This window comes from Ursus maritimus, unplaced genomic scaffold, assembly GCF_017311325.1.
Source record: "Ursus maritimus isolate PB19 unplaced genomic scaffold, ASM1731132v1 scaffold_7, whole genome shotgun sequence".
In the NCBI taxonomy this organism is placed as follows: domain Eukaryota; kingdom Metazoa; phylum Chordata; class Mammalia; order Carnivora; family Ursidae; genus Ursus; species Ursus maritimus.
The window spans coordinates 13,623,307-13,650,439 of NW_024426885.1; the positions used below are offsets into that span (position 1 = coordinate 13,623,307).

General features: G+C 37.4%; 1 protein-coding gene across 1 annotated transcript in view; it reads left to right on the top strand.

Annotated features, from left to right (window-relative positions):
- PDZD8 (PDZ domain containing 8) overlaps positions 1-27,133 on the top strand; it is an 83,111-nt gene that overhangs the window by 47,791 nt on the left and 8,187 nt on the right. Inside the window, 1 exon segment of the mRNA XM_008686802.2 lies at positions 26,021-26,183. Coding sequence (XP_008685024.2) covers positions 26,021-26,183 — 163 coding nt within the window.

A 27,133-nucleotide genomic window follows, 5' to 3' on the forward strand; every position in this document is an offset into this window, starting at 1 on the left:
TAGGATTTGATCATTTGAAATATATTGCAAATTGGGATAGAAAAAAAAATCATTAAAAATAAGTATGTGAAGGTATTTGATGAGTTTAGAAGCTGTCTTTGTATAAAAACAGTTTTCAGGCTTAAATTAGTTTTTTAAATGTTGAAATTTATTCAGTGAAGAGAGCCACTATTTTCAGTGAATATGTAGAATGAAACTCAATTCTTTCCGTATTTTAAATGTGCCTTTGAGTCTTTAAAGCATTATAATGTACCTTATCATGTTGCTGATATGGAAGATCATTAATAATAACAATAGATGAAAAGCTTTAGGGGGCTCTTGGGTGGCTCAGTCATTAATTTTAGGCTCAGGTCATGATCCCAGGGTCCTCTGATCGAGCCCCACATCAGGCTCCCTGCTCAGCAGGGAGTCTGCTTCCCCCTCTCCCTCTGTCCCTCCCCCTCTTTGTGCTCTGTCTCTCAGTTTCTCTCTTTCTCAGATAAGTAAATAAAATCTTAAAAAACAAAAAAAGAAAAGCTTTAGATCTGTAGTGTTTGCACAAGTGTTGGGAGGTAGAGATAGAACAGTCCTAATGCATTATTTGCTGAAAGTATTAGCAAAATCAAATGAATAGTGGTTTAAGCAAGAAAAAGCCTTGCCTTGTATGAGAAGCTGTGGGTTAGTATGGCAGCTCAGTGATACTCTAAGCACAGAGCCTTGGCTCTTAACTGGCTTCTCCTCCATCATCCTTAGTGTGGGATTTTTATCCTCATGGCTGCAAGGTGTCTAATGCACTCCTGGGTATCCACCTTTCAAGAAAAAGAGTGAGGTCAGGGCACCTGCGTGGCTCTGTCGGTTAAGCGTCTGCCTTTGGCTCAGGTCACAATCCCAGGGTCCTGGGATCGACCCCCAAGCGGGGAGTCTGCTTCTCCCATCCCCTCTGCTCCTCCCCTCTCCTCCTGCTGTCTGTCTCTCTCTCTCTCTCTCAAATAAATAAATAAAATCTTAAAAAAAAAAAAAAAAAAAAAGATGAGGGCTAAAGCATGCCAAAGATGCATGTCAGTCAGGTTTTGTCCTTTTTAAATGCTTTCCTGGAAGCTCCTCCCACGGATTCCACTTGTATCTCATTGGCTAGAACTGAGTCACTTGATGTCCCCAACAGCAAGGAACTATGGAGAATCATTTTAGTTTTTCAGCCTTTGTAGAGCAGAAGGCACGGTTGAAGCATTATGAATGCATTTTAGGTGCCCAGCCCAAAGTCTTACATTAAGAAAATATCTAAATCTGTCTGAGGACTTATTTTTTAAGGGAATTTTTCTTATATTGGGATATAAGTGAGTAATTGAAAAGAATATGGATTTCTTCCTGTTTTGAAATGGACAAGTAAATAGAAAGGAATATTCTGGGTCCCTGAATGTACGGTAGATGGGCAGAAGGGAGATACTGGAACAGTCGTGTGTTCAGTATAAATAGAAGCGCTTCATGTCTTATGGAGCCCAATATGCAGGTTCCCAAGGGAACTGTGGGTAAAGGCATTGGGAGATGTCATGATATTTCAGATCTGCCTGAAAAGTAAGAAGTAATAAATCCCTGAAGAGCGTTCAGCTGACATTTGGGGAGAATCCATAAATGATAATTTGGAACTCTTATTCAGAATGAGTATATTCCTATCAGAGGGTTATATGGTGTCAACTGGCAACTTATAATTGGCAGCTGCTGTAAAAGATTTAGATAGGGTCAGCCATACCACAGATCATGAAGTCAGAAGAATTCACCTCCTAGATTCTATACTTAACTCTGTTTTGACTTGAGTGGTACTTTTCCTTCTCCCACTGCTACTTCCCAATCAAAAGCCTTATTTTTTTTTTTAAAGGATCTGATTCTGAAAGATAAATAAATTATATCAGGCTTCCTCAATTTTCTTTTTAAACGTACCCTTACAATTAAAGAGGAATTTAAGGAAATGATCCCTATTTTCAAAGAACTGTAAGTATAAGAGAGGCATGGGAACCAAGTATGTAACATGAGTCTATGAAATACTTTGCCCATATGCAAAGAGCCAAAGCCTTTTGCCTATAGGATCTGTACTTGTTCCATTAAATCCCACTACTCTAACAAAGATGGACTGAGTGATATTCTAATAATTAGAAGACCGTTTGGGAGTGGTGGTAGTGGAGTCAGTGTAGAGCAGAGGCAAAGAGAGCTCTGAAACTGTAGGGAGATGGGATCTGGATGGAAGGGCGACCTTCATAAGATGAGCCCAGTGAGTCTCCCTATACTTTCAGAGTAAAGGTTGGGGAACTGAATCCAGGAAACACTTGGTAGAGGGCACATAATCAGTTGGAAGAAAGTACAATATATAGGGAACTCATTCCCTGTCTATACTGATATTACAGTGCTAAACAAGCATATAGAAGAAATGGAAACAGTAACTGCATTTCAACTTTCAGAAAGTTGTTGATGAAGAACCATACCAAAGATTCCTAAATCATTTCTTTAGCAGGAGAATATTTCGTTACAGATAGAGCTGCCTTAAGGATAAAGATGACCAGGTATAATATCCTGAATGAGTCTAGGACTTTGATCAGTTTTCACAAATGATCTGAAACCGCACTGTCCAATAGAAATAAAATGTACACCATTTAGGTGATTTTAAATTTTCTTGTAGCCACATTTTAAAAAGTAAAAATAAGTAAGTGAACTTAATTTTAGTAATGTTTTATTTGACCCATATACCCAAAACATTGTTATTTCAGCATGTGATCAACATAAAAAATGAGGGTTTTTTTCCTTTTAAAGTCTTTGAAATCTGGTGCATATTTTACGATTATAACACATCACAATTCGTCCTAACTACATTTCAAGTGCTTAGCAACCATGTGTGGCTAGTAGCTACTATACTGGACAGCACAGAGCAAAAAGAAGGATGTACAATATAATATTCAGATTTGCACATGGCATGAAACTTTTCTAAGATGCTCTAAGAGGAACAAAATGAGGAAAAAGCTCTTAGCACAATTACTTAAGAATTCAAAACTATGCTTAAAATATATAAGATCTAGGATCCTTGAAGAAATAAATATGTCTTTGTGCCTCCAAACAAGAAATTTCAGCTTTTCATGAGAGTGGTGTCACAAAATGAATACACTTATTTAAAAACCATGAAATTCTCACAGAATTATTTATACATTTCTGGTTTCTTTTTTTTTTATTTTAATTTTTTAAAGTTTTTAATTTTAGTTCCAGTGTAGGTATTATAGGTGTTTCAGGTGTACAATATAGTGATTCAACACTTCCATATATCACCTGGTGCTCATCATGACAAGTGCCCTCCTTAATCCCCATCTCCTATTTCCCCCATCCCTCCACCCACCTCCCTTCTAGTAGCCATCAGTTTGTTCTCTATAGTGAAGAGTCTGTTTTTGTTTGTCTCTCTCTCTTTTCCTTTCTTAAATTCCACATACGAGTGAAATCATATAGTGTTTGTCTTTCTCTGACTGACTTACTTTGCTTAGCATGATACGATGGAGCTCTAGCTCCATCCACAGTGCTGTAAATGCGAGATTTCATTCCTTTTATGGCTGAATAATATTCCAATGTATATTTATACCACATCTTCTTTATCCATTTGTCTGTTGATGGATACTTGTGTTGCTTCTATAATTTGGCTATTGTAAATAATTCTGCAATAAATATAGGATTGCATATATCTTTTTGAATTAGTGCTTTTGTATTCTTTGAATAAATGCCCAGTAGTGTGATTACTAGATTGTAGGGTAGTTCTATTTTTAATTTTTTGAGGAACCTCCATACTCTTTTCCATAGTGGCTGCACCGTTTGCATTCCCACTAGCAGTGCATAAGGATTCCTTTTTCTCCACATCCTTGCCAACACTTGTTGTTTCTTGTGTTTTTGATTTTAGCCATTCTGACAGGTATGAGGTGATATCTCATTGTACTTTTGATTTCTGGTTTCTATAATACAAGAAATTTATGAGAGCTAGATAACATGGGAGAGAAAGAAGTAAAATTAATATGGCAGTGAGATAGCCATATATATATAAATGAATGGGGAAAAGTTAGTGATCCTCAGCTGAAAATACAAAGGTGGGTGAATGGTTAATGGAAGCATATAAACACAAAAAGTAAATGGTAGGATGATCAAATATACTGAGCAAGGAACTAGATCTAGATCTTCAGGGCAATGAAGATAAATCTTATGTCTCTGATGGTTGATGATCAGATGATATAAATGCTTAAAGATACTTAAAAGGTCTGACAATTCTGCACACTACATACTTGCTGGTAGACTTCATAGGGAGACAAATATGCTGTGTGTACTGCACCTAGTAGACACCCTGTTATGTTCCAGTCGTTCAGTCAGTGTCCTAGGAGGGTGAGGGGAGGATAAGTGATCATTTTGAAATACAAATCTGGTCCTTCACTTGCCTCCTTAAATTTCTCAATAGTTTTGTGACTTCCTAGAATGAGGACAAATTCTTTGATGTGCCCCACAAAGCCCTCCCTGACCTGCCCTTTATTTCTCCAGTGTTCTCTTCTACCCTCCTGTTCGGCTTTAGCTATGCTGACCATCTTTTACTCCTTCACACTTGCCATACTCTGTCTACTACACAGCTTTTGAACATGTGCACCCTTCACCCAGCTCCTTTTTCCACATGCATACCCGTACCTATCCCCATTCTTCAGATCTCTGTGGCAACCCTTAGCTTGTTCACCCTTAGATACATTATTGGGCCTGACCCCCGCACCATGTCATTACAGGGCTGACCTCTGCTGGCAATTTTTCCAGGGCTTTAGTATCAGTCGACTCAGCTGGGTCAAGTTCTGATGGGAAATAGAAGTGGACTGGGGAAGCCAGGGTATTCTTCCTTTTACCCCTCTTCCTTGGACAACAAACACGTTGGCAGCTGCTATCTTTCCTCCAGGGCTCCATGCTTCTCCTAGGACAGGCCCACTGTGGTTCCTGCTTATGCTGGGTGCTCTAGCTCCTGGCCTGTACTAAAACCAATTCCTCCCTCTGTTCTTCCAGCCTAAGGTTGGTAGTGACTTGTGACTTGTTAGTATCTAAGTCACTTCACTGTCTCCTGTTTGGTTTTCAGTTCTATGATTGAGTAGCCATTCCCCTGTTTTGAAGTACCTCTGTTTCAAATACTAAGGTGTTTTCTGTTTCCTTATCAGACCCTGGCTGATACATCAACCAATCATCATTATTCTAGAAAACTTTGCCTAGTGAGCATAAGACATCTTGGGAATATTTTTTTAAAGATATTTATTTATTTATTTGTTTGTTTGAGAGAGAGTAAGCGAGCGCACAAGCAGGGGGAGGGGCAGAGGGAAAGGGAGAAGCAGACTCCCTGCCAAGCAGGGAGCTTGATGTAGAACTTGATCTCAGGACCCTGGAATCATGACCTGAGTCGAAGGCAGACACTTAACCAACTGATCCACCCAGGCAGCCTGGGAATATTTCTCATAGTTGGGAATTCATACTTATATTTCTATGATAATTTGATTGGTGTTATCTTCACCAGTGTCTTTCTTTACCACAGACACTATGATTGTTTTTGCTTATAGCACTTCACATTTAGTGGGTATTCAGTAAATGTTTCTGGGAATACTGAAGATGACTGACTAGCCGTGAGCTTCCATTTACCCTCAGCCTTTTTCTTCTAGACATCTAGGTTTCAGCATGACTTAGTCACAAAATGAGATTTACTACTCATTATTTGTTCTGTTAAAAGCCTAGTTTTAATACATTTTTTTAAGATTTTATATCTATATTTGTCAGAGAACACAAGCAGGGGGAGCGGCAGGCAGAGGGAGAAGAAGGCTCCCCACTGAGCAAGGAGCCCGATGCGGGACTCAGTCCTAGAACCCCGGGTTCGTGATGCGGGACTCAGTCCTAGAACCCCGGGTTCGTGACCTGAGCCGAAGGCAGATGTTTAACCAACTGAGCCACCCAGCCGTCCCCAAAGCCTGGTTTTTACAGTGAGGATTTTAGCTTATAAATATGGTACATAATGGTATAATGGCATTATTAAAAACATTAAGAGAACTTCTTACTCTATGTGTATAGTTCAGTGTAGCCTAAATAAAATAACTGTGATCCAGAATTTTACTTGTCTTACTTCCCTTTTGGTTTTGGAGAATTTTAGAAGTTTCGCTGAATGATAGCCATCCAGATCTGTCCACAATTTGTTGAATATACGTACAAAGAGTCAAAAAAGAGTTCCCTAAAGAACTGTGATCTCAAGTAAAAACATCTGAGACAGACAAATTTATAAATACATTAGGCTAGGTGCTTCAGAGTTGGTATTTTGGTGTGTTTGCTTAAGGCCAGATGCCTTGCAGATAGCATTTTGGTGTTCCTATTTAACCATTTGCCATTTACAGTCTTAATCTTATCAAAAGGAAGAAAAAGATTAGAGCAAATAAAGCTTTTTTGAAAATGCCAGTTTTTATGAAAACTCTGGTTTAATTCAATTTGATAATATTTGTGAATACAGTAGGGACTCAGTGAAATTTTAACCATATGTAATGTTCTATAATTTGGCTTCTTAAATAAACTAAATGCCTTTTAAGCTTTAGTAGTAAATCCTGTGCAGCATTTCTACTCTTAAAGTTCATCTTGGTTAAAGATGAGGGATGCAGTTCTCTGTTTCATAGTTTCTTAGTGTGTTTAGTATGATTGTGAAATACTGTGAAAAGAGTAGGAACTTAGGTTAAAATATAGAAACATCAACTCTCCAGGCCATGTAAGGCACTCTGTGAATATGAAAAAGAAGCTGAGGGGCTCCTGGGTGGCTCAGTAGGTTAAGCGTCTGCCTTCAGCTCAGGTCGTGATCTCAGGGTCCTGAGATCATTGGGCTTCCTGCTCAGTGGGGAGCCTGCTTCTCCCTCTCTTTCTGCCACCCCCCCCCCGCTTGTCCTCTCGCTCTCTCTCTCTGTCAAATAAGTAAATAAAATAAAAAATAAAATAAAAGCTCAATATGAGGTATAAGCAGTGAGAACATGGTCTTTCGAGGAAGATAAGCAGTGTGGAAGTAAGATCAACAGTGTGGTGAGCATCAGTATTACAGTTAGCCTTTGAATGCTCTAGGAGAGTTTCAGAACAAAACCCTATGGAGGGGAGATAGCATTCTTCTAGGAAAACCAAGAAAGAATATGAGGTGACATTTGAGCCAAGCGTTGCAGGTGTATGTAGTATTTTGAGATGGTAGGGAGGGCATTTCAAGGTAGAGGACATGAGGTAAAACCAAATAAAGAATGAGAGTGTTTGAGTATGTTTAGGATATGTGTTGTCCAGGTTGACTAAAGAATATGGCAGGGTAGGAAGATTATACAAAACAACAATAAAAAGGTTGGACTGTATTGCAGAAGTGTTTTAAATACCAGACTAAGAAGTTTGTTACTCTCCAAGAGAGTAGGAATTACGGAAGCTTTTAGAAAAGTGATCTCGGGGTTGCCTGGGTGGCGCAGTCGTTGAGCGTCTGCCTTCGGCTCGGGGCGTGATCCCGGCGTTCTGGGATCGAGCCCCACATCGGGCTCCTCTGCTGTGAGCCTGCTTCTTCCTCTCCCACTCCCCCTGCTTGTGTTCCCTCTCTCGCTGGCTGTGTCTGTCAACTAAATAAATAAAATCTTTAAAAAAAAAAAAAAAAGAAAAGTGATCTCATCAGAATCTTGCTTTAAGGCAAACTTGGCTCTGAATTTGAGTCTTAGCTAGGTCACTTATTGGCAGCATGATCTTAGTCAACGTCCTCAAATCCATCTCCACAAGCACTTTATTCCTCTGTTAAGTGGGACTAATAGTGCTTCACCTGGATGTAGGAGGGATAAATGAAATTTCTATATTAAAATGTCTAGTTCAGTACCTGGCATACAGTATGTAGTAATTAATAACTTTACTAAATCTCACAGCAAATGGATAAAGCAAGGATAATTCGATAAGGGAAGGATGTGAAATAGTAGAGGTGAGAGACAATGAAAGTCTGAACCAGAATGGTGTCAATGAAGGTGGAAAAGAGAATCAGTATGGCTTGGATACCACTGGAAATGTGGGGTTTGGGGAGAGAGAATGGAAGCCAGAAGGACTGGAGGAAGAGAAGAAAGAAGATCTCATTCCGGGCATGTTGGGTTTGAAGTATAGTGATTACCAAAGGTCGATCTAGAGATGGAATTTTGTTCATGTGCTGCTTTGATCTGCTGTTTTTTGTTTTTATACTTTTGATGCTGTCATTTAAGGTCTTGACATCTAGTAAGTTGAACACTTTAGTTGGGGTTACATGTTCTGTTTTTAGGTCTCTTTTTTCAAATAGGGTAAAGAGAAGCAGAATGGTTTCACAAAAAAGTAGTAAGAATCTAAATATTTTTTTAAAGAGCTTTTGGGGTGCCTGGGTGGCTCAGTTGGTTAAGCGATTGCCTTCGGCTCAGGTCATGATCCTGGAGTCCCATGATGGAGTCCCACATCGGGCTCCCTGCTCAGCAGGAAGTCGGCTTCTCCCTCTGACCCTCTCCCTCGCATGCTTTCTCTCTCTCTCAAATAAATAAATAAAATCTTATTTTAAAAAAAAAGCTTTTGAAAACAAGTTAAAATAATATTAATAAAACTTAAACACTGTTTTTGAATTCTGTTCCTCAGGACGCTCCAGTTTACTGTGGTCCGAGTAGTACTCATTCACTCAGTCCATACTTCGTCATGAACTAAAGCATCCTATTTGAGGCACAGTAGCACTTCCCCACAGAAACCCGCTTAGCCAAATCATTTCCCGAGTCATACCCTCGGATGCAGGTTGCGGAACTAGGAAATAAACAATGAGAAAAGAGTTGGGTGTTTCCAGAGATCCTGCAGTGGCGTACCCCTCCCTGCCCACACACAGTCAGTCTCATAATCGTTAGGAGCAGTAACAAGATCTGAGCACTTTCTTGTGCCAGTCATGATGGTAAGACCCTGTATGCAGCAACCATTTAATTCTCTTAGCAGCCCCATGAGAATAGGCACGCTTGTCATCTCCATTTTACATAGGAGGAAACTGAGACACACAGAGAGAAAGTAACTCACCCAGATCCCCCAGCTAGCTAGTGGTGAAGACAGTCTGCACACCCAGGAACTGCGACTCCAGACCTGGTGCTTGTAATTACTGTACCATCCCAGTGGTGTGTTCAGATCTGGGCTCTTTGACTTTAGTTCTGTGCTTGTCGAACAAGTTATTTCCTAGTCTCTAAAATAGAGATAATAGTAACAGTACAAGGGTTAAATATCTGTGAAACACTTGGCACAGTATCCAGCCCGTAATAACTATAATAGTAACTATTATCATCAAACTTGACCTAAATACCACCTCCTTTGCTCCTGTGTTTTTAGTGCTGACATTTTATATATCCTTTTAAATCCTTCCTATAACAAGGTGAGAAGGACAGGGGAGTCGCTTCTTCAGTCATGGGATAGTGTTTTTTGTTTGTTTTTTAAGACTTACAGGCCAAATAGTGACTTTTAAGAACATCAGCAAGTTTAAAAACAAGTTTAATAAGGGCTCTTATAAGAAGGATGGAGATCAGCCAGCTGCTGCCCACCTCAAGTGAGGATAAAACATGGACAAGCATTTAAATTTCAGGAAGGTTTAAGATGAATTAAGAACTTCATAGGAATAAAGTGTTAATATCATAGCATAGAAGAAAGCCTAGATATCTGTCATTAATAGCATAGTTTTAGAACATTTAGGAAGTAGTAGCATATGGGACTAACCTGAGATCTCTAGCACTGACTTTTGCATTTTACTGTAAATGTGAAGTTCTATCATTTACTAATTGAAGTTACTTTCAGATGAATAGACTAAAAGTAAAACTAGGTTGAAGGTTGTGTTCGTATCTTCCAATGGGCAAGGGCAAAGGGCAGCAACGACCACACTTAACTTCTATGTCCTGTTAAACAGTCAGTCTTTTCTAATATTTCCATAAGGTGCTGTGTATTTCTCCACATAAATATTGAACACGACCTGTTCAAAGTGAGTTTAGGACAGCTGTGTTTCTCATTTGTAAGCATGTTAATTTACATTGATATTGAATCATACTAGACAAATAAGTGGTTATATTTGAAAGCTGCTTATATATAAACAACTGGAAAAGATAAGAATGTTTTATTAATCACTGTAAATAAGACTACTCTGGGTAACTCATTATATTTCTTTAAAGGTTATCAGGTGACTTGTAGAGTATGGACAGATGGCTCACTTTCTGAATGAATAATGTGTGAATTATCTTTCGTAAATTGATCAACACTGAGAATGTTGTTAGAAGTCTAAGTGGGAAGCCACTGAGCATAAGGAAGCATAGGTATCATGAAGCAGAATTTTAATTTCTGAGTGATACACTCGTGTGAAATTTGAGCAGATGCATACTTAACAATAAAATCAGCAGGTCCTGTAAGATAAAAGCGATGTGTGTAGAAATTGGTATGAACTATATTTTTTGCCCATATTAAAAAAAAAAAAATCAGAAAGCTATAAAGAAAACTGTGAAAGCCAACCATAATCCCACTACCCAGGGAGACCACTGTTAACTTTTTAGAAGAACTTCATAAACACAATCATATACACAGTATTCACAGGTTTTGTTTTATGGTTCCTTGTAAGTGAGATCGTGTCTTTTATAACCTGCCTTTTTTCCTACTTAACAATATGCTGAAGGCCTATTTTTATTTCCATATGCGTGTTACTGTTTTTATTTCTGCCTGATACTCCACTGTGTGCCATAATTTATTTAACCAGTCACTTGTTAATGAACATGTAGACTTTCCCGTTTTTTGATGTTGTAAAGAAATCTGTAATGTCAGTGCGAATGTATTCTTGCATATCCATTGTTTAAGTCATGGTTTGGCATACTTTTTCTATAAAAAGCCAGAGAGTAAATATTTTAGGCTTTACAAGTAGGGTAGTCATAGTCACAACTACCAGCTCTGCTATTCTAACTCTAAAATAGCTAAAGACAGTACATAAACAAATGAGTGTGGCTGTTTTCCAATAAAACTTCTTTGAAAAAGTCCACAGGTTACAGTTTGTTGACCCTTGATCCAAATGATTCTTTGGTCAGAGACTGTGCAAAAGTAAAAGGCTATTGGTACATATTTCACAGTTGCATTCCAGCTAGAATACGGTCTGTAGATTGTATCAATGTTAATTTTCTGACTTTGATAATTGTACTGTGGTTATAAGAAAATGTCCATGTTAGGAAACACACTCAAATATTTAGGGTTAAAGGAGGCATTATGTCTGCAACTTATTTTCAGATGGTTCAGAGAAAATTAGAGACCCAGATATGGCAAAATGTTTACAGTTGGGAAGTCTGGATTCAGGATAAAATGGCAGTCTTTTGTACTATCTTTGTATCTTTTCCATAAGTTTGAAATTATTTCAAGATAAAAAAAAAAAAGGAGGGGGCACCTGGGTGGCTCCGTCGTTAAGCGTCTGCCTTTGGCTCAGGGCGTGATCCCAGGGTCCTGGGATCGAGCCCCACGTCGGGCTCCCTGCTCTGCTGGGAAGCCTGCTTCTTCCTCTCCCACTCCCCCTGCTTGTGTTCCCTCTCTCGCTGGCTCTCTCTCTCTCTGTCAAATAAATAAATAAAATCTTTAAAAAAAAAAAAAGGTAAAAAAAAAAACAAAACAGCTAATCTGTCTCTAGGACTCTCGAATACTTCCTTAGTAAGATGTAAATCCCCGACCAAAGTACAGGGACAGTACATGAAGTCAGAGGTAGATGTGGTGACTCAGAATCAGAGCTATTTGACAAAGAAATGTAAAAGGGCAACAATGTTCCATTCTGTTGTTTCCATAATAACCTCAGACTTTGCATACTTTTCAGAGCTTTTTATTTCACTGGAATGGTTGTATAAAATTTAAATTAGTTTCAAATCAGAGCAGTAATGGAGACTTCAATCAGATTTAAAAAGAGAAAGAAGAAACCTAAGTGGATTTCAAGGTAGTTATTTTGATATGATTACTTTGCTAACAGCCTTTGAACCTAGGTAGAGATTCATTTTTAATTTTTATTCTTTAGATCTCTTAGGTCAGTTTTGTATAATGGACTTAACTTTTTCAGCATATTTCTGTATCTTTGTTGTCTCTTGGATGAGACGACCAAGGGATACAGTTCTAATTTACCATCTAATTGCTTTAGAGACCAGGTAATCAGAGAAGTGTCCAAGCGGGCGTTCTGTTTTGAAGATTGAGGGGCCTCACTCTATTTTCACTCCCGACCGGAATCTTCCTGTTCCAGCTGAGGGGAAGCGATGGAAGTGCCTAGATTGTGCCAGTCATTTCTTCCTGTAGTTTCTTTAATTTTGACAACCGGTGTGGTGCACATTAGTATCCCCTTTATACACATAAGATCCACGGTGGTTAAATCACTTGTCTGAGATCACAAAACTAGTAAACATTAGAGCCCAGATTCAAACCCAGTGCTGAATACAAGCCATCCCAGACATTGCAATTTTTCTTCAAAAAGGGATTTTGAATCTGCCCTAGTGCTGAGGAGGGGCTGATGCCAGTGTTGATTTGGTTTGTTTTGTTAACTATCCTTTAAGAGCTGATTACTGAAAATTGAGGCATTCTACTGACAAAGAAACTGTTTACATGTAAAAAATCCAAGTGAGAGAATTTAGGATTTAGGATTTATTCACTGTACTATTCAAACATGCCCCTTTAAGAACTTCTTTAAAAAATAATTTTTGTTTATTTGAAACAGGGGGTCTGAAAACTTACTTCTGCGGTAGCACTTCTTTACCTGACATTCTTCTCCGTTTGTCTTTCTTATGCGTTTAAGAGCTGTTCTAATTTAAACCTTTATGAAGTAAACGTTAACGACCTGTCTTTGAAAAGTTCTGTGGGAGTTGATAGTAATTTTTATGCCAAGAGATAAGAACAAGATATTTGCCATATTTGTTTCCAAAGTTATACCATCTATGAAAAAGTCAGTATGATTAGGTATAAATTGTGAATCCTCTTTGCTCATGCAAGACAGTTTCAGAAAAGACTGCTAATAAATACGGTACCTCCTCTTTCCTCTTAGATGGTGGTGGACCCGAATAGAAGGTGGCCGAGGATGTGGTTGGGTCCTTGGAAGCACACACAGTTACCCAGTAGTTGAGGGTCCCATGGAGTATTTCAGTTTGCATCTTCTGTGTTGTCAAACCTGCCTGTGCTTAAAAGTAGGTTGAATTGATACAGAATGACCTTTCAGAGGCTTAATATTTTCTTTCTTTTCACATGTGCCCATTTTCATTCTAGAACCTAGATATCGTTTTATTAACTTCTCAGAATTATAATTTAACGAAATGTGCTTTATAAGCAGCTGTTAAGTAATAGTACTCTAGTTCTAGCTCTGTCACTTCAGAATTGAGCCAAATGTTACTTGTGTTACTTTACACTCAAGTGTGTTTGCGTGTTGAGGGGAGAGAAGGGGAGAATGAAGAGTGGGGGAGAAGGAGAGAGAATGGCTGTGAACATGAGCATATGCTTCTCCTTGTGGTGGGATTGTCACTTATGGTTGTGATTTTTAAAAGTGATGCGTGGTAAAATATGAAATCTGACCCAAGGTCTTCAACAGCATGTTGTTGCTGCTTCTAATTGAAATGGACAGTAAGCTGTTGGTTCCTAGCCTGGCAGTAATTTGTGCCCTGTAGCCATAAGCAAATTGGTCTGACATCTGTTATTCAAGGAAATGACCAGAATGGTACACCGCTGCCACATTTGGTGCTGAGTATGTTGTTTCCCTTGCATACAGCTCAGTAACTTAATATAAAAGTTGTTCTAGTTTTAGAAATGCTGAACTCTCCATTGAAATTTGGAGTTCAGAGATAAATCTTCAATACTGTAATCATAATTGCCTGGATCCCTGATATTCAGAATTCAATTGCCAAGTCCCAAAGCAAACCAAGTAAAGGTAATCTATACAATGGCCCTTCAAAAATGGGGGGTTTTAATCACCTGAAAATCTTCACATTAGAGTTTGAGCTACTTTGACCAAAGGATCTGTATTATAGTCTCACGAACACAGTGTCCAAATTTTGTAAACTCAGGTGGCTTTCTGACAGAAATGTTTGCTGCGTTAGAATAGTTTCTGAAGACAACTTTTAAAATTTCCATGATCCTGAAGATCCAGGGTATTCAGTTGACATAAACAAATAGTTCTACTTTCATGCAAGTATCTTCGAAAACTTCAGTTTATAAGCTAATTGTTTTTAGAATCTCTGTACTTGTTATTCTAATTCTATCCCTGCTTAGGATGTGTACCCAACCAGAGGACCCTTCAGGAACAATAGTGCACTTTTCTGGGGTAATAGGAATTAGGAAGCCAGGCCAGACCCTAGGTGGTGGCAGATTTTTAAAGGAGGGGAAAGCAGGTCAAATCTCTGTCATGTGTGAGGAAGTAGGTGAAGCTAGAGACCTGGCATGGTACAGAGAAGAGCCCTGGAGGGGTCCAGGAGGGTAGAGGCGTTGACAGAGACATGGAGGTCCCACATCAGTTGCTATGGAGGCTCTCAGCCAGTCTGCAGAAACTCATCATGTAGTTGAAAGAGTGTATGCTTTCAGTTTTTAAAAAATGTAGGCAACAAAACCACTGCAGATCAACACAGTAGTAGTTGAATACTGCAATGATAGGAAATGCCCCTCCCAAAAAAATGTTTAATGATGGGAACCAAACTATGTAGATGGCTCCTTCTTCAAAGGCCCCCTCTTGTAGAGTCAGATTCTGTCACTTAGCTGTCTCGCGTCAACATGCTTCTCAAAAAAGAAAGCTCCTATAGGAAGCCCTTCCGTTGTTCTGGACCATTACTGCCCTGACGTCATCCACTCTCTGCCCACCTGTAAAGAGCCAAATTAAGTGTCGTTTGTCTTCCTTGTTTAATCTTGTTGTCCTGGGTCTTTGGTGGCTGGCTCAGGGCCCTTACCCACTGCACAGGAAAGGGAAGGAAGGGAGAAAGGGGAACTAAGTTTCAATCTGCCCAGATAGGTGGGAAAGAAGTAGTCCGCAGACCTTTCCCCTTGGATCCTGGTCCTGCAGCCAGGGAAGCAACACCGCTAGGCTGAGCTCACCTGGAAATTTAGGGCTAACACTTGTGTCGCCCAAGTCCTGTTTCTGTGCTTCTCAACGTGTTGTCCGTTACATGTCGGCATTCTCCTTCGTAACTACCCACTAGGGAATCTGTCAGAGCAATCACTCTTAAGTCACAAGCTGCTCATCTCAACGGCAGATTGCCCTGAGAAAAGCAACAACTATATTTTATTTTTAGAGCCTCAGTCTTCATTTAGCAATTTATGAAGTGCCTCCTCTCTCAGCATTCACACTTTTGTTAAGTAAATAAAATGCATCCGTGGGAGAATTCCATTTTCAGACTCCTTTGGTTTGTGTTTTATGGCCTTGGGTTTTAGGTTTAGCATACTTGAGTTTTGGAAATTTGGATAAACTACATCAATGACCTATAAAAGGAGAAGCATTTAATGGCTTACAAACATATGTATCTTTATGAAACATTTTTGTGAATGGTATGTTTTACAGCAAATAATCGAACTTTGAAGCAATTTGAAACATTTTGAAACATTTGGCTTAGATTTCTTTTTTTTAAGGGAAAAAAAAACTTTCCCCTTTGTGCTAGTATTTGTGAAATTGGACATTTTTTTTTAAGGGGACTTGAATGGACCAGTGTGGATTGAATATTATTCTCATTTAAGTTTGCAGTCACATTATAGTATTCGCACATCCAAATGCTTCTTATACCATAGTTACCATTTATTAACTTTGAGTATCTTGAGCACAAAATTGGTGGTGGAATTGATATCATTCTTCTTCCTTTTGAAAAGTCTTTTAGTTGAATGAACCAAGATTCCCTCCCTCTTCACATGGACTGAACTTGTCAAAGAGCTGTAATACTAAACTTCCTTCATTTCTTCAAATATGCCTAGCTTTCATCTCCTCCCTTCAAACCCACTGCTCTCATCGTTAGACACATTACATTGTCTCCACTCCTGACCTGGCCTGATAAACTACTGATCCTTCAAGTGTCAAATTAAATTTGTTTTTTTTTTTAGGAATGCCTTGCTTTCTCTAAATGTTAGTTAGGTGACTCCTATTAAATCGCATATGTAGTATTGTAATTATTTGTTCATCGTTACCTATTCTGTCTGCTTCCATGAGGCCAGGGCCGCTTGTCTGTTTTCATAGCTGTACCTCTAGGCCAAGAGCCCAATAAGCATTTGAATGAGTGAGTGAATCAGTTGGTGCATTTCTTCCCATTACTTTTCTTTCTTGGTAGCTTTGCTGTAGGTTTTGTTAAATGTGTGCTTCTTAGATCAACATTGATTTTTCTGAAAATGTTACCACCATTTTATTTTGAGAAGAGGGGTTATAGAATACACTGATGTGTCTGAAGATCATGAGCTTCTTTTTAAATTATAATATAATGAGAATTCTGGTAGAAAAGGTTTTGGTTTACATCATGGACAAGGAAGACTGGGAATGGTTATTTGCATTTAAAAGCCTGCTGATAAAAGTTCCATTATATACTGGCGTTGTGTACATGTGTATACAGATTGTTGTGCCATGTCTCCCATCCCTGCCCCACTACTCTACTAAAAAAGCTGAGAAATAGTTCTCAGGATGTCTTTTTCAGAAACATATTTGATGAAAGAGTACTCAAAAGTGTACCTGGTCACAGTAATTTAGGGTCTTTCACTTAGTGATCCTTTTTCTTGCACTTCTGGGTTTTTTGGTTTTTTTTCTCAATGTTAAAAGCTTGTATAGGAGAGAACAGTTTGTAAAAGAGCTATATTGATGTGTTATTAAAATATATCCTCTCCTTAGCCATTGTATAAAATTATGTGCATCTTAGAAAGGGATTAAAAAATCAATATGTTGTTTTCCCCCCCAGGTGAAAATACAGCATCCCAGCTGGGTCCAAGAAAGGCTAAAAGGATGTCAGAGTATGAGAGCTCTTAAAGGCTATCTCGGTTTTTTTACTAAATTGCTCTCCACAAGATAGATGCACATACAGCTACAATTTTTTAACCTGTGTCTGACATTATTGGCGAAGTTAAATGCAGGCTGTCTGCAATCTTGTATGTATTGACTTGTGATTCAGCGCATGTAATTGCTGTTTAGTATGTGTCAGCAATTCTTGACAGTTGATAAACTCTTTTTTTGTATGCAATTCAGAAAATACTAGAAAAAATATTTCTACTCCATTAAAATCTACTTTTTTGTTTTAACAAAATTCAGACCAGTTGACAGAGGCTAAGCCACACAGAAAATACTACATCCTCCTTTTCTGATGTATTTGTAGCTTTCCAGTTGAATAAATACAGCACTTTGAGTTCAATGAGATATTGTCTGTGATGGCCTCTAATACAGTACCTGTTAAGTTAGAGCTTTGAAATAGGTATCTACCAAAACTAGCTAAAGCAAAAAAGAAGTACTTTTGTGGTGTTGCATGGATGCCACAGGCAGATGTGAGGGCCACTGTTCACGGTTTTGTGGATTTGACTCCGCTTAGCTTTTAGCAGGAGTGTAGCTAGGCCTTAGAAACAAACTAGAACCAGAAACTAAACCACAGTCAGGCCTCTCTTTCCTCTCTGCTCCTGGCTTTTTATACGCCTTATTCTTCATTCTGCAGACTGGCTTTGTTTCCCAGTTCATAAGAAGATACACAGATGCCTACAGCTACACTTATGTTTATTCCATTCAAGTAATCTCTGAATCTGATGAATTCCCACCATCCAGGAAGGAACTCTGATTGGTGCAGCTTGGGTCAGGTGTGTGTCCTGGACCATGTAAGGAAGCCGAGAAGTGGAACCGTGTTACATAAGTATGGCTGTTCCCACCATAACCATACTAGGGAGTAGAGAGTTGCAGAGATAGACCCAGAGCAGGGGAGAACATGGCAGACATCAGTGTCTGTTTTACTATGCACATAGTAAGTGTTTAATATGTACTAACCTACTAATTTCTTCTTTGTCTTAGCAGTCATGCCACAAGATACAGGTTTAAGGAACATATTTATAACAAATAAGATATTAATAGATGTTTGCAAACTCTAAATACATTTATTGCAAGATGATATATTGTAGGACTTTTTCTCTATTAGATATCAGAATACATAGGATTCTGTGATATGTTCTATGAAATGCTGCTGCTTTTTCCTAGTAAAATGTGTTGTTATAATCAGGGTCAGAATTTTCTCTCCCATTAAATCTCAGCTGTTACCATCATGATGGTTTTAATTTTCTGATGTGCTCTGAACTCTCGTCTCCATCTCTTTGCTCTCACAATGTTACTGTGACCTAGAATGATACCCTCTCCTACTGCTTCCCAACTCCCTACACTAGCTGTCAGATTCTTCTCATGCTTTAAGATAGAACCTAAGTGCCATTTCTTTATATGAAGCCTTCTCCACACCCCTCATCCAGAGGCAGTCTTCACTTTCCCCTGAATTCCCATAACACCATATACATACATGTCTTGTGGCCCATTGTGCTTTGCTCTTGGAATATCATTTAGATAATCTCTAAAACAATGCTAACGAACATTTAGATATTGACCACGATGCTTCCAACCCTCTGATGAAAGTAGGATCCTTGTGGTCTGAATAGTCTCACGACCCCACCACAGGTTTCGATTTGGAGGATTTGGCTTACGACTTCCAGACAAATTCCATGAAGTTAACCAGATGACTACTCCAAAGGGAAAAGGTTTTGTGACCCCCATTCATTACCTCCCCGTTTATTATTTACTATCTTGATCTTCTCTTGGGCCAAGAAGGTTTTCCTTGAAGAAACATATAAAGCAAACTTGCATGTCTACAGAGATTTTGATTGAAAAATTTTATAGAGGTTAACTTTTCCTTAATTGTAGCTTATCTTTTGCAGTAGGGGATCGCCCAGAGTTTGGTGAAACTTAAAAATATCCAGTTGGCTTCTTACAAGAAAGGAAGAGTTATTACATGATGATTATCGAAATCGATCCCAGGCCTTCCACGTTAATGTATACCTGTTTTTGTTACCACAGACATTTTGCCTTCACTTTCATTCCTCCCTTTCTTTTTTTAATAAAGATTTCATGCCAGGGCCTCCTGGGTGGCTCAGTCAGTTAAGTGTCCAACTCTTGGTTTTTGCTCAGGTCATCTCAGGGTTGTGAGATTGAGCCCCACATCAGGCTCCTTGGGAGTGGAGCCTGCTTAAGATTCTCTCTCCCTCTTCCCCTCCCCCCTCAAAAAAAAAAAAAAAAGATTACAAGCTCAGCATCCCAAAGGACAATATAATATTATTCCATGTTCATTTTTTCTTCACAATACTTTATTTGTCCATAAGAAATACAGTTTTTCTTGCCCTACTGTTCTTTTTGGCCCCTTCCTTTTACTTTTATCTGATACGTCTTTAGTCTCCTGCATAGAGGAAACTTTATAATGAGATGAAAAGTTACAGTTGTGTGAAAAAGTAGACATTTACCACCATTAGTATAATTTTTAACTGTTTGGCAGTAAAGACCCTGCTTGAGCCCATTGTACTTCTAGTATGTTTGAACTGGCTGTTCTTTTACCACCTGTTGACACCCGTTACCAAAAAGTCTTTTCTAATAAGACAGTTTTTTAAATCAATCATAAACTTAGCCTCTCAGTCTTGATCCTATAAAACTAAATTAATGTTTGTCTGATATAAGATAGTTTAAATATTCTAATGCCCTGAATTGATGTTTGTGTCATAATACTTTGTCTTGTTTCCTTAGCTGTATATTGAGTTCATTTGCAGCAGACTGGTTTTTAAATTTCCTTTTGCATTCCCATTTTTGACTAGTAGTGTTAAGTTTTGGTAATAACAATAATAACAACTGAATTTTTTCAGAGTTCCACATTTGAGATATCTCATTTTACCAATGACATTCAGAGAGGTTAACACTTGCCTCAAGTCATAGTCAACGATTATTATAGAGCTAATTGCAGAAGCTGTATTTAACATAAATTCTACATTTAAAGTGAAAGCTATATTGTTGAAAGAAAAAAACTCCCAAGAAAAACAAAAGGCTCTACAAGACAGAAACAGTAATAATGCTCAGCTTTACAATAAATAATATTTACATAGTTGCAGTAATTGTAAACACTGCTGATCTTTAGCTTTTAGAATCAAACTTGATAGCTTAATTATAGTTAGAAAGTTAATAGTTATCAACTTTGACAGTAGAGTTTAGAAGGTGGAAGGTAAAGAGGAGAGGTGAAGGGAAAGATAGAAGTCCTAATATCAAGAATGTTGAAGAAATAGAAGTATAAGTTTATTAATTAAAATTCTAAAGAGTTTATGTAGAGGAACTAAACATAGTGATGAACTCTACTGTATTTGGGGAAAGGAAGATGGGGCTACATCCTTGTCTGTTATAGTAGGACATCAGCAGATTGTCTAAAATTTGATACATTAGGAGATAATAATGTGTTCCCTAGAGGAAGAAAAGGTAATCCCTACATGACTAGGTAGTTGCTGTGGTGTGGGAGTGGGGGGCTTAGAGAGGACTGTTGTTTTTTGGTATAAGTTATTTTATGAAATTGATTTTTTTAACCACATGTAAGTATTTGATAAAAATTAGAAGTTTATTCATATTCTTTTGGTGATTTAACAGTACAGAAAATTAAAACTTGGGTTTCATTTTCAAGTGTTTTTGTTTCTTTCTGAGACACAGTTTGTTCTTGCTTCTTATAATTATGTCTGGTTTAATCCTGTATCTACAGTGTAGTATTTCCAGTTATCTGTACATAAGAGTCAGGGTGCATTTGATTGACATCAGTTAAATGGAACAACTATCTAAATGTTGCTATCCTTCCTGATTGACTTAAGGACCATCTAAATTCATCTCAAGTTGTTTTTATTAAATTAAGTAAATTGGAAAACTAAGGGCCATCAGAATGAATTATCAGTAATCTATATATTTAAGTATCCTAAGATAAAAATGGTATATGGGGGGTTTTATTAATTTTTGCTTTATTTTTAATAGCTTTATTAAGGCATTACTTAAATGCAATAAATTCACTAAGTGTACAGTGAATTTTGGTAATTGTATTCAGTCACATAACTTTTACCCCAATCAAGATACAGAATATTTCCATCATCTTGAAAATTTTATTTGTGCTACTGTATGCCCTCAGTCTGCAGTCTCCAACCCCCAGTCCTTGACAAGTACTAATCTGTTTTCTGTCACTATAATTTTGCCTTTCCTAGAATTTCATACAAATTGAATCATAGAGCATATGGTCTTTTGTGTTTGACTCCTTTCACTCCACATGTCCTTGAGATTTATCTGTGTTGTGTGTGCTGTATATAGTAAGCCTTGAAATCAGAGACTCTAAATCATATATTCTTGTTCCATTTAAGGATGGGTTTGGGTATTCCAGTTCCTTTACCTCTCTTTGACTTTGCCTCTCCAAAGGCCTGCAGAGATTTCTGTTCGAATCTGTAGATAAATTTGGGAAGAATGGGCATCCTAATAGTAATGAGTTTTTCAATGTGTGAACATGGTATCATTCTCCATTTATTTTGGTCTTCTTTAATTTTCCTTTGCAGTGTTTTATAGTTTTCAACATACAGATCCTGCACATCTTTCATTAAGTTTAACCCTATTTTTATGCTATTGTAAATAAATTCGTAGTCCGTGACCTAATTTCACTTATTAATAGTTATTTTGTAGATTTCATAGGATTACTTATGTATAAGATCTGTTATTTGTGAATAAAGACCGTTTTTCTCCTCTCTTTCCAATCTCTATGCCTTCCCTTTTTCTTGTGTTACTACCCTGACTGTACCCTCCAGTATAACACTGAATTGAAATGGTAGAAGAGAAATCTTTCTTTGTTCCTGATTTTAGGTAGAAAACATTGACTATTATGTTACCTGTAGATTTTTGTAGATGTCCATAATCTGGTTTAAGAGTCCCCTTGTATTTTTAGTTTGTTCGGGACTTTTCTTTGTTTTGTTTTTGTTTTCTTTTTTTCTTTTTTTTTTTTTTTTATAAAAGATTTTTATCTATTTATTTAACAGAGATAGAGACAGCCAGCGAGAGAGGGAACACAAGCAGGGGGAGTGGGAGAGGAAGAAGCAGGCTCATAGCGGAGGAGCCTGATGTGGGGCTCGATCCCATAACGCCGGGATCACGCCCTGAGCCAAAGGCAGACGCCCAACGACTGCGCCACCCAGGCGCCCCTGTTTTTGTTTTCTTAATATGGTAAATTATATTGATTGATTCTTGGCTGCTTAAATCAAACTTAAATTCCTGGAAATCAACTCCACTTGTTTTTTATTATTATCCTTTTTATATATCATTAGCTTAAATTCCCTAAAATTGTTTTTAGGAAATTTTTCTTCAGTGTTTGAACGTTAGAAATATTAGTCTGTAGTTCTGCTTTCTTGTTTTGTGTTTGTCTGGGTTTGTGAATTAGGGGATAGCATTGGCCTTAACATATGATTTGGAAAGATTCCAGATAAGATTGCTATTGTTTCTTCCTTGAGAATTCACCAACGAAGCAGTCTAGACCTGGAGTTTGGGAGTTTTGGGGGGGGAGACAGGAGGGGTTATGAATTTGATAAGTAGTAGACATGGCGGTATCCAAAATTTCTGTCTTGTGGGGGTTTTGTCATTTGTATCTTTTGAGGAAATTTTTCCAGTGCATCTAAGTTGTCAAATGTGTTGGCATCAAATTGTCCAAAATATGGCCTAATTCTCTTAATGCCTGTAGATTTTGTAGTGATGGTCCCTCTTATTTGATTTTGGTAATGTGTCTTTTTTTCTTCATGAGTCTGGCTTAGAGGCTTATCACTTTTATTATTTCATTAATCAGCTCTTATGATTGATTTCTCTGTTTTTATATTGCATTGATTTCTGCTCTTTATTCTTTCCTTCTGTTTTGAGATTTCTGATTTGATGTAGGAACTGAGGTCACTAATTTTGGATTTTTTGCCCCTAGTATAAGCACTGAAAGCTATCAATTCCTAGTAAACACAGCTTTAGTTGCGTCCTACAGATTTTAATAATTTGTATTTTCATCATTCCATTCAGAATGTTCTTAAATTTTTCTTGATTCCTTCTTTGGCCATGAATTATGTAGAAACGTATTGTTTTACTTTCCAAATATTTGGGGTTTCCCTAGTTATCTTGTCAGTTGATTACTAATTGAATTCCATTCAGAGAACATATCTTGAATTTCAGTCTTTTAAATTTATTGACACTTACTTCATGACCTAGCACATCCTGGTGAACTTACCATGTGCACTTGAATGTGTATTTGTCATTATTAGGTAACATGTTATTTAAATGTCACTTATGTCAGGGATGATAATGTTCAGATAGTCTTGTCTTTGCTTATTTTTTTCTGGTTATATTGGTTGCTGAGAAGGGTGGAGAAACAAGTTACACTTCTAATGGCAGGTTGGGTAAGGGAATCATTGCAGAGGAACGTACATACAAGGATAGTAATTTGTGACCAGATTTTATAACCTACCACAAGGTTCATTTTCCCTCTTCTCTGTTTTTGTATATATTTTAAATTTTCCATAATAAAAATTTCAAAACCAAAACCTCTCAGGTAATGAGGTGTCCCATATTTCAGGGGGATACGTGCCACATGCAGATATATAAAAAATATTTAGGATTTCTGTTTTATTTTCACCTTGTCATTTAAAGAATTGTATTTTGGTATATGTTTTATAGCTGCATGGTATATCCAATAGTCATATATATAATTTTAAATTATAGATACCTGTGTATGGAGGAGAATTTTTTATTTTTGGCTATATTCTTGTTTAAAAATAGTTTCATCCCAATGGAGATGTCAGTTTTGTTCCAGAAGCCATGGTATCATTTGGATAGTCTTGTAAACTTTATCATAAATTTCACATTAAAAATTTTTGTGTGATACTCATTTTTAAATGTTTTGTCAGGTTTTTAATTAAGAGGTGTTTTTATACTCTTAGAACTTTTGCTGTCAGATCTTAGATTTTTAAGTCTCTGTTTCAGAGAAGACTGTACCTGTAATCCCAAAATTAGATAGGTCAGCACTGTGAGTTTAGAAGGAAACCAAACGGGGCGCCTGGATGGCTCAGTCGTTAAGCGTCTGCCTTCAGCTCAGGGCGTGATCCCGGCGTTATGGGATCGAGCCCCACATCAGGCTCCTCGGCTGGGAGCCTACTTCTTCCTCTCCCACTCCTCCTGCTTGTGTTCCCTCTCTCGCTGGCTGTCTCTCTCTCAAATAAACAAATAAAATCTTTAAAAAAAAAAAAAAAGGAAACAAAACAAGAGGTGAAAGAAATAGTGTCTTAAGTTTGGTTCCCTGTGTAAGTATGAAATCAATAGCATTTACTATTAATCAGTAGTAAAAGGGGGGGCAGGCAGTAATGTATTATCTACCCTTATTATTCCTCCTGAAAACCTTATCCTTTTCCATCTGGAATGTTTACTTCAAGAATCATTTGAAAGAAGAAAAGCAAAGGGAATAGTATGATTGGTATATAGAAAATAAATTCAGTTAGACAAAATCAATTCTAGCCTTAATTCCCTTCTCAACCCCATCCACCCAACCTCTATTCCATGTTAAGAACAAAGAATAAATCATCAAAAAACACATTCCAAGTGTTAGTTTTTAAAATTTACATTTCTCAGACTCATAAAATTTAGTTTTTTGCCCATTTGGTACTGTTAAGTTTCTTATATTAGAAAATGTTACTTTGTAAAAAGTTTTAGCTTTGGCACTCTGTATATTAAGAATATATTTATGTTTATGGATTTGAAAGAATGTATCCTTAAGGGCTTTTTTTTTTACAGTGAAAACCACTATTAACATTATAAGGTGATTATTTACTATATCATAAGGCAAGAATTAGAGGTTTTTTGGAGGTTTAAATACATGTGTGTTTTGGACGGGTTTTTTGTTTGTGAACCTTTATGTAATCAAAAACTTCACTACATTTCTCATTTCTTGAGCATAATGTGATTAAGATTTTCCTTAATTTAAAAGCAACTTTACAAAATCTAGTAACGTCATATTAAAAAACAATTTCCAGTTAGGTCTCTTTTACTAACCAACACCATTAGATAGGAGAATTAAATTTTTGGCTTTTAAAAGTAGGGTTTATTAAAGCAATACAGACAGTGATATATTAGGATATTAGCAAGTTATTTGGCAGAGTCCCTCATGAAATCTCTTGAAGACCAGAACTAAGAAACGTGGGCTAAATGATAATACAATTAGACTGATTTGTAATTTATTTAACTTAATAAACACAGATTGAGTTCTTGTCATCTAGATGGATGTAGCATTCAATCTATTTTTTTAATCCGTAATTTAAATGAGGATATAACATGTTGTGTTGTCTTTTTTAGTTCACAGATGATGTGAATCTGGAACACATCTTTTGATAAATTAGGTGACATTTGTTTAGAAAACAAAACGATCTTGATGAGTTAGAGAAGGATAGCTCATTAAGATACCTGTTAATAAAACAAATGTCAAGTCTTTCACTTTGCCCCCGCAAAAGGTAATTTAACAATACATCATAAAAAAAAAGAGGTTCCAAAGCACATCTAATGACATAGAAGATATTTCCAGTTAGATTTTTAAAAAGCAAGATTCAGAATTATATTCACAATGGGATCTTAATTTTGTGTTAAAATATATATATTAGAAAGTATGACATACAACAGTTCTGGATGGTGTGATTAGGAGTGTTTTCATTTTGCCTTTCTGTTTCCAAATACTCTATAGTGAGAATGGATCTTAAATAAGACACGCTGAATGTAAGAAAGTGTTTAATGTTTTTGAACCCCAAATGTGCAGTCTGAGCATATGTTAATTTAATTGTTGCCCTAAAGATCTCCCCCTCTTTTGTCTGTAAAAATAGTCACCATGGTACAAAAGTCAGCATCAGCTGCAGTGTTCTCAGTGTGCTGATGTCTTCTTATTCCCCTACCATGAACCCATTGACTGTTTTCATTTTTTTGTCTTTATCAAAGGTTGAATTAATAAAGGGGAATTTACAGAGTGTTGGACTTACACTTCGTCTTGTCCAGTCAACTGACGGGTATGCTGGGCATGTCATAATTGAGACGGTGGCCCCAAACTCGCCTGCCGCGCTTGCAGATCTTCAACGGGGAGACCGACTGATTGCTATTGGAGGTAACTGTGCTAATATGTAACACACTTCACATTTACAGAGAAATCAGTGAGCAAATGTGGGAGTTTTCCCTATCTTCATTCTTTCTATGAGCACGTTACTTTTATAAAATGGAAAGAGATTAACTTTAAGGCTTCCTTCAGATTTTTAATAATTTAAAACACAAATGCCATTTTAGTCCTTACGTATAAATCTGTAAAATACTTCATCTTTAGACCACTTTTCAGTTAACTTCTCTAATTTTCCTTTCCATCCCACCTTCTACTCCTCTAGTGTTTAATGAATATGAAAAAAAGGGCAGGTCAGTAATTCCTTCTATATAACCACCTAACTACTCTGGGCCTAAAATTCACAGTGTTAGCACTGTGACCCCCATCACTTAGGACTAGATAATGAACAGGAAAGAGACTAATAATATTCCTTGTCCGAGAGGGCACACTTGAACTGTCCTGTGGCCCCATATTGATGGCTCTGTATTGTCCCTGATTGGCCAGCCATTTGTTAATATGCAGTCATTAGAATACAGCCCAAATCACTATTGCTGCTGGAACAATGTGTCCCCTGCATGCCTTCCTATCAGGTAGATTGATAACTACATAAATTTTGTTGATACGTAGATTATTTGCTTGGCTGTTTATGAATAAGCAGTAGGACTCCCTGTACACACCAATGGGAAAAAAGTCCAAACCTTTTCAGGCCTTTGTGGTACCTGCCCCGCCCCCATTCTAGGCTTGTCAAGAGATTTCTTGAACACATGGTTGGTCATAGCTGAGCTTCCAAAGACAATATGGTATATTCTTTCACAGCTAAGATAAACAACAAGGTAGATAAGGTCGTAAAGCAAGGAGTTTTCCTTAGTTATATGTTCAACCTTTGATTCTAAGCCGTCATGACAGTAAAATAATGAAAATCATTTAGTTGCACACCTGGAAGCTCAACTAAGTGAATATTT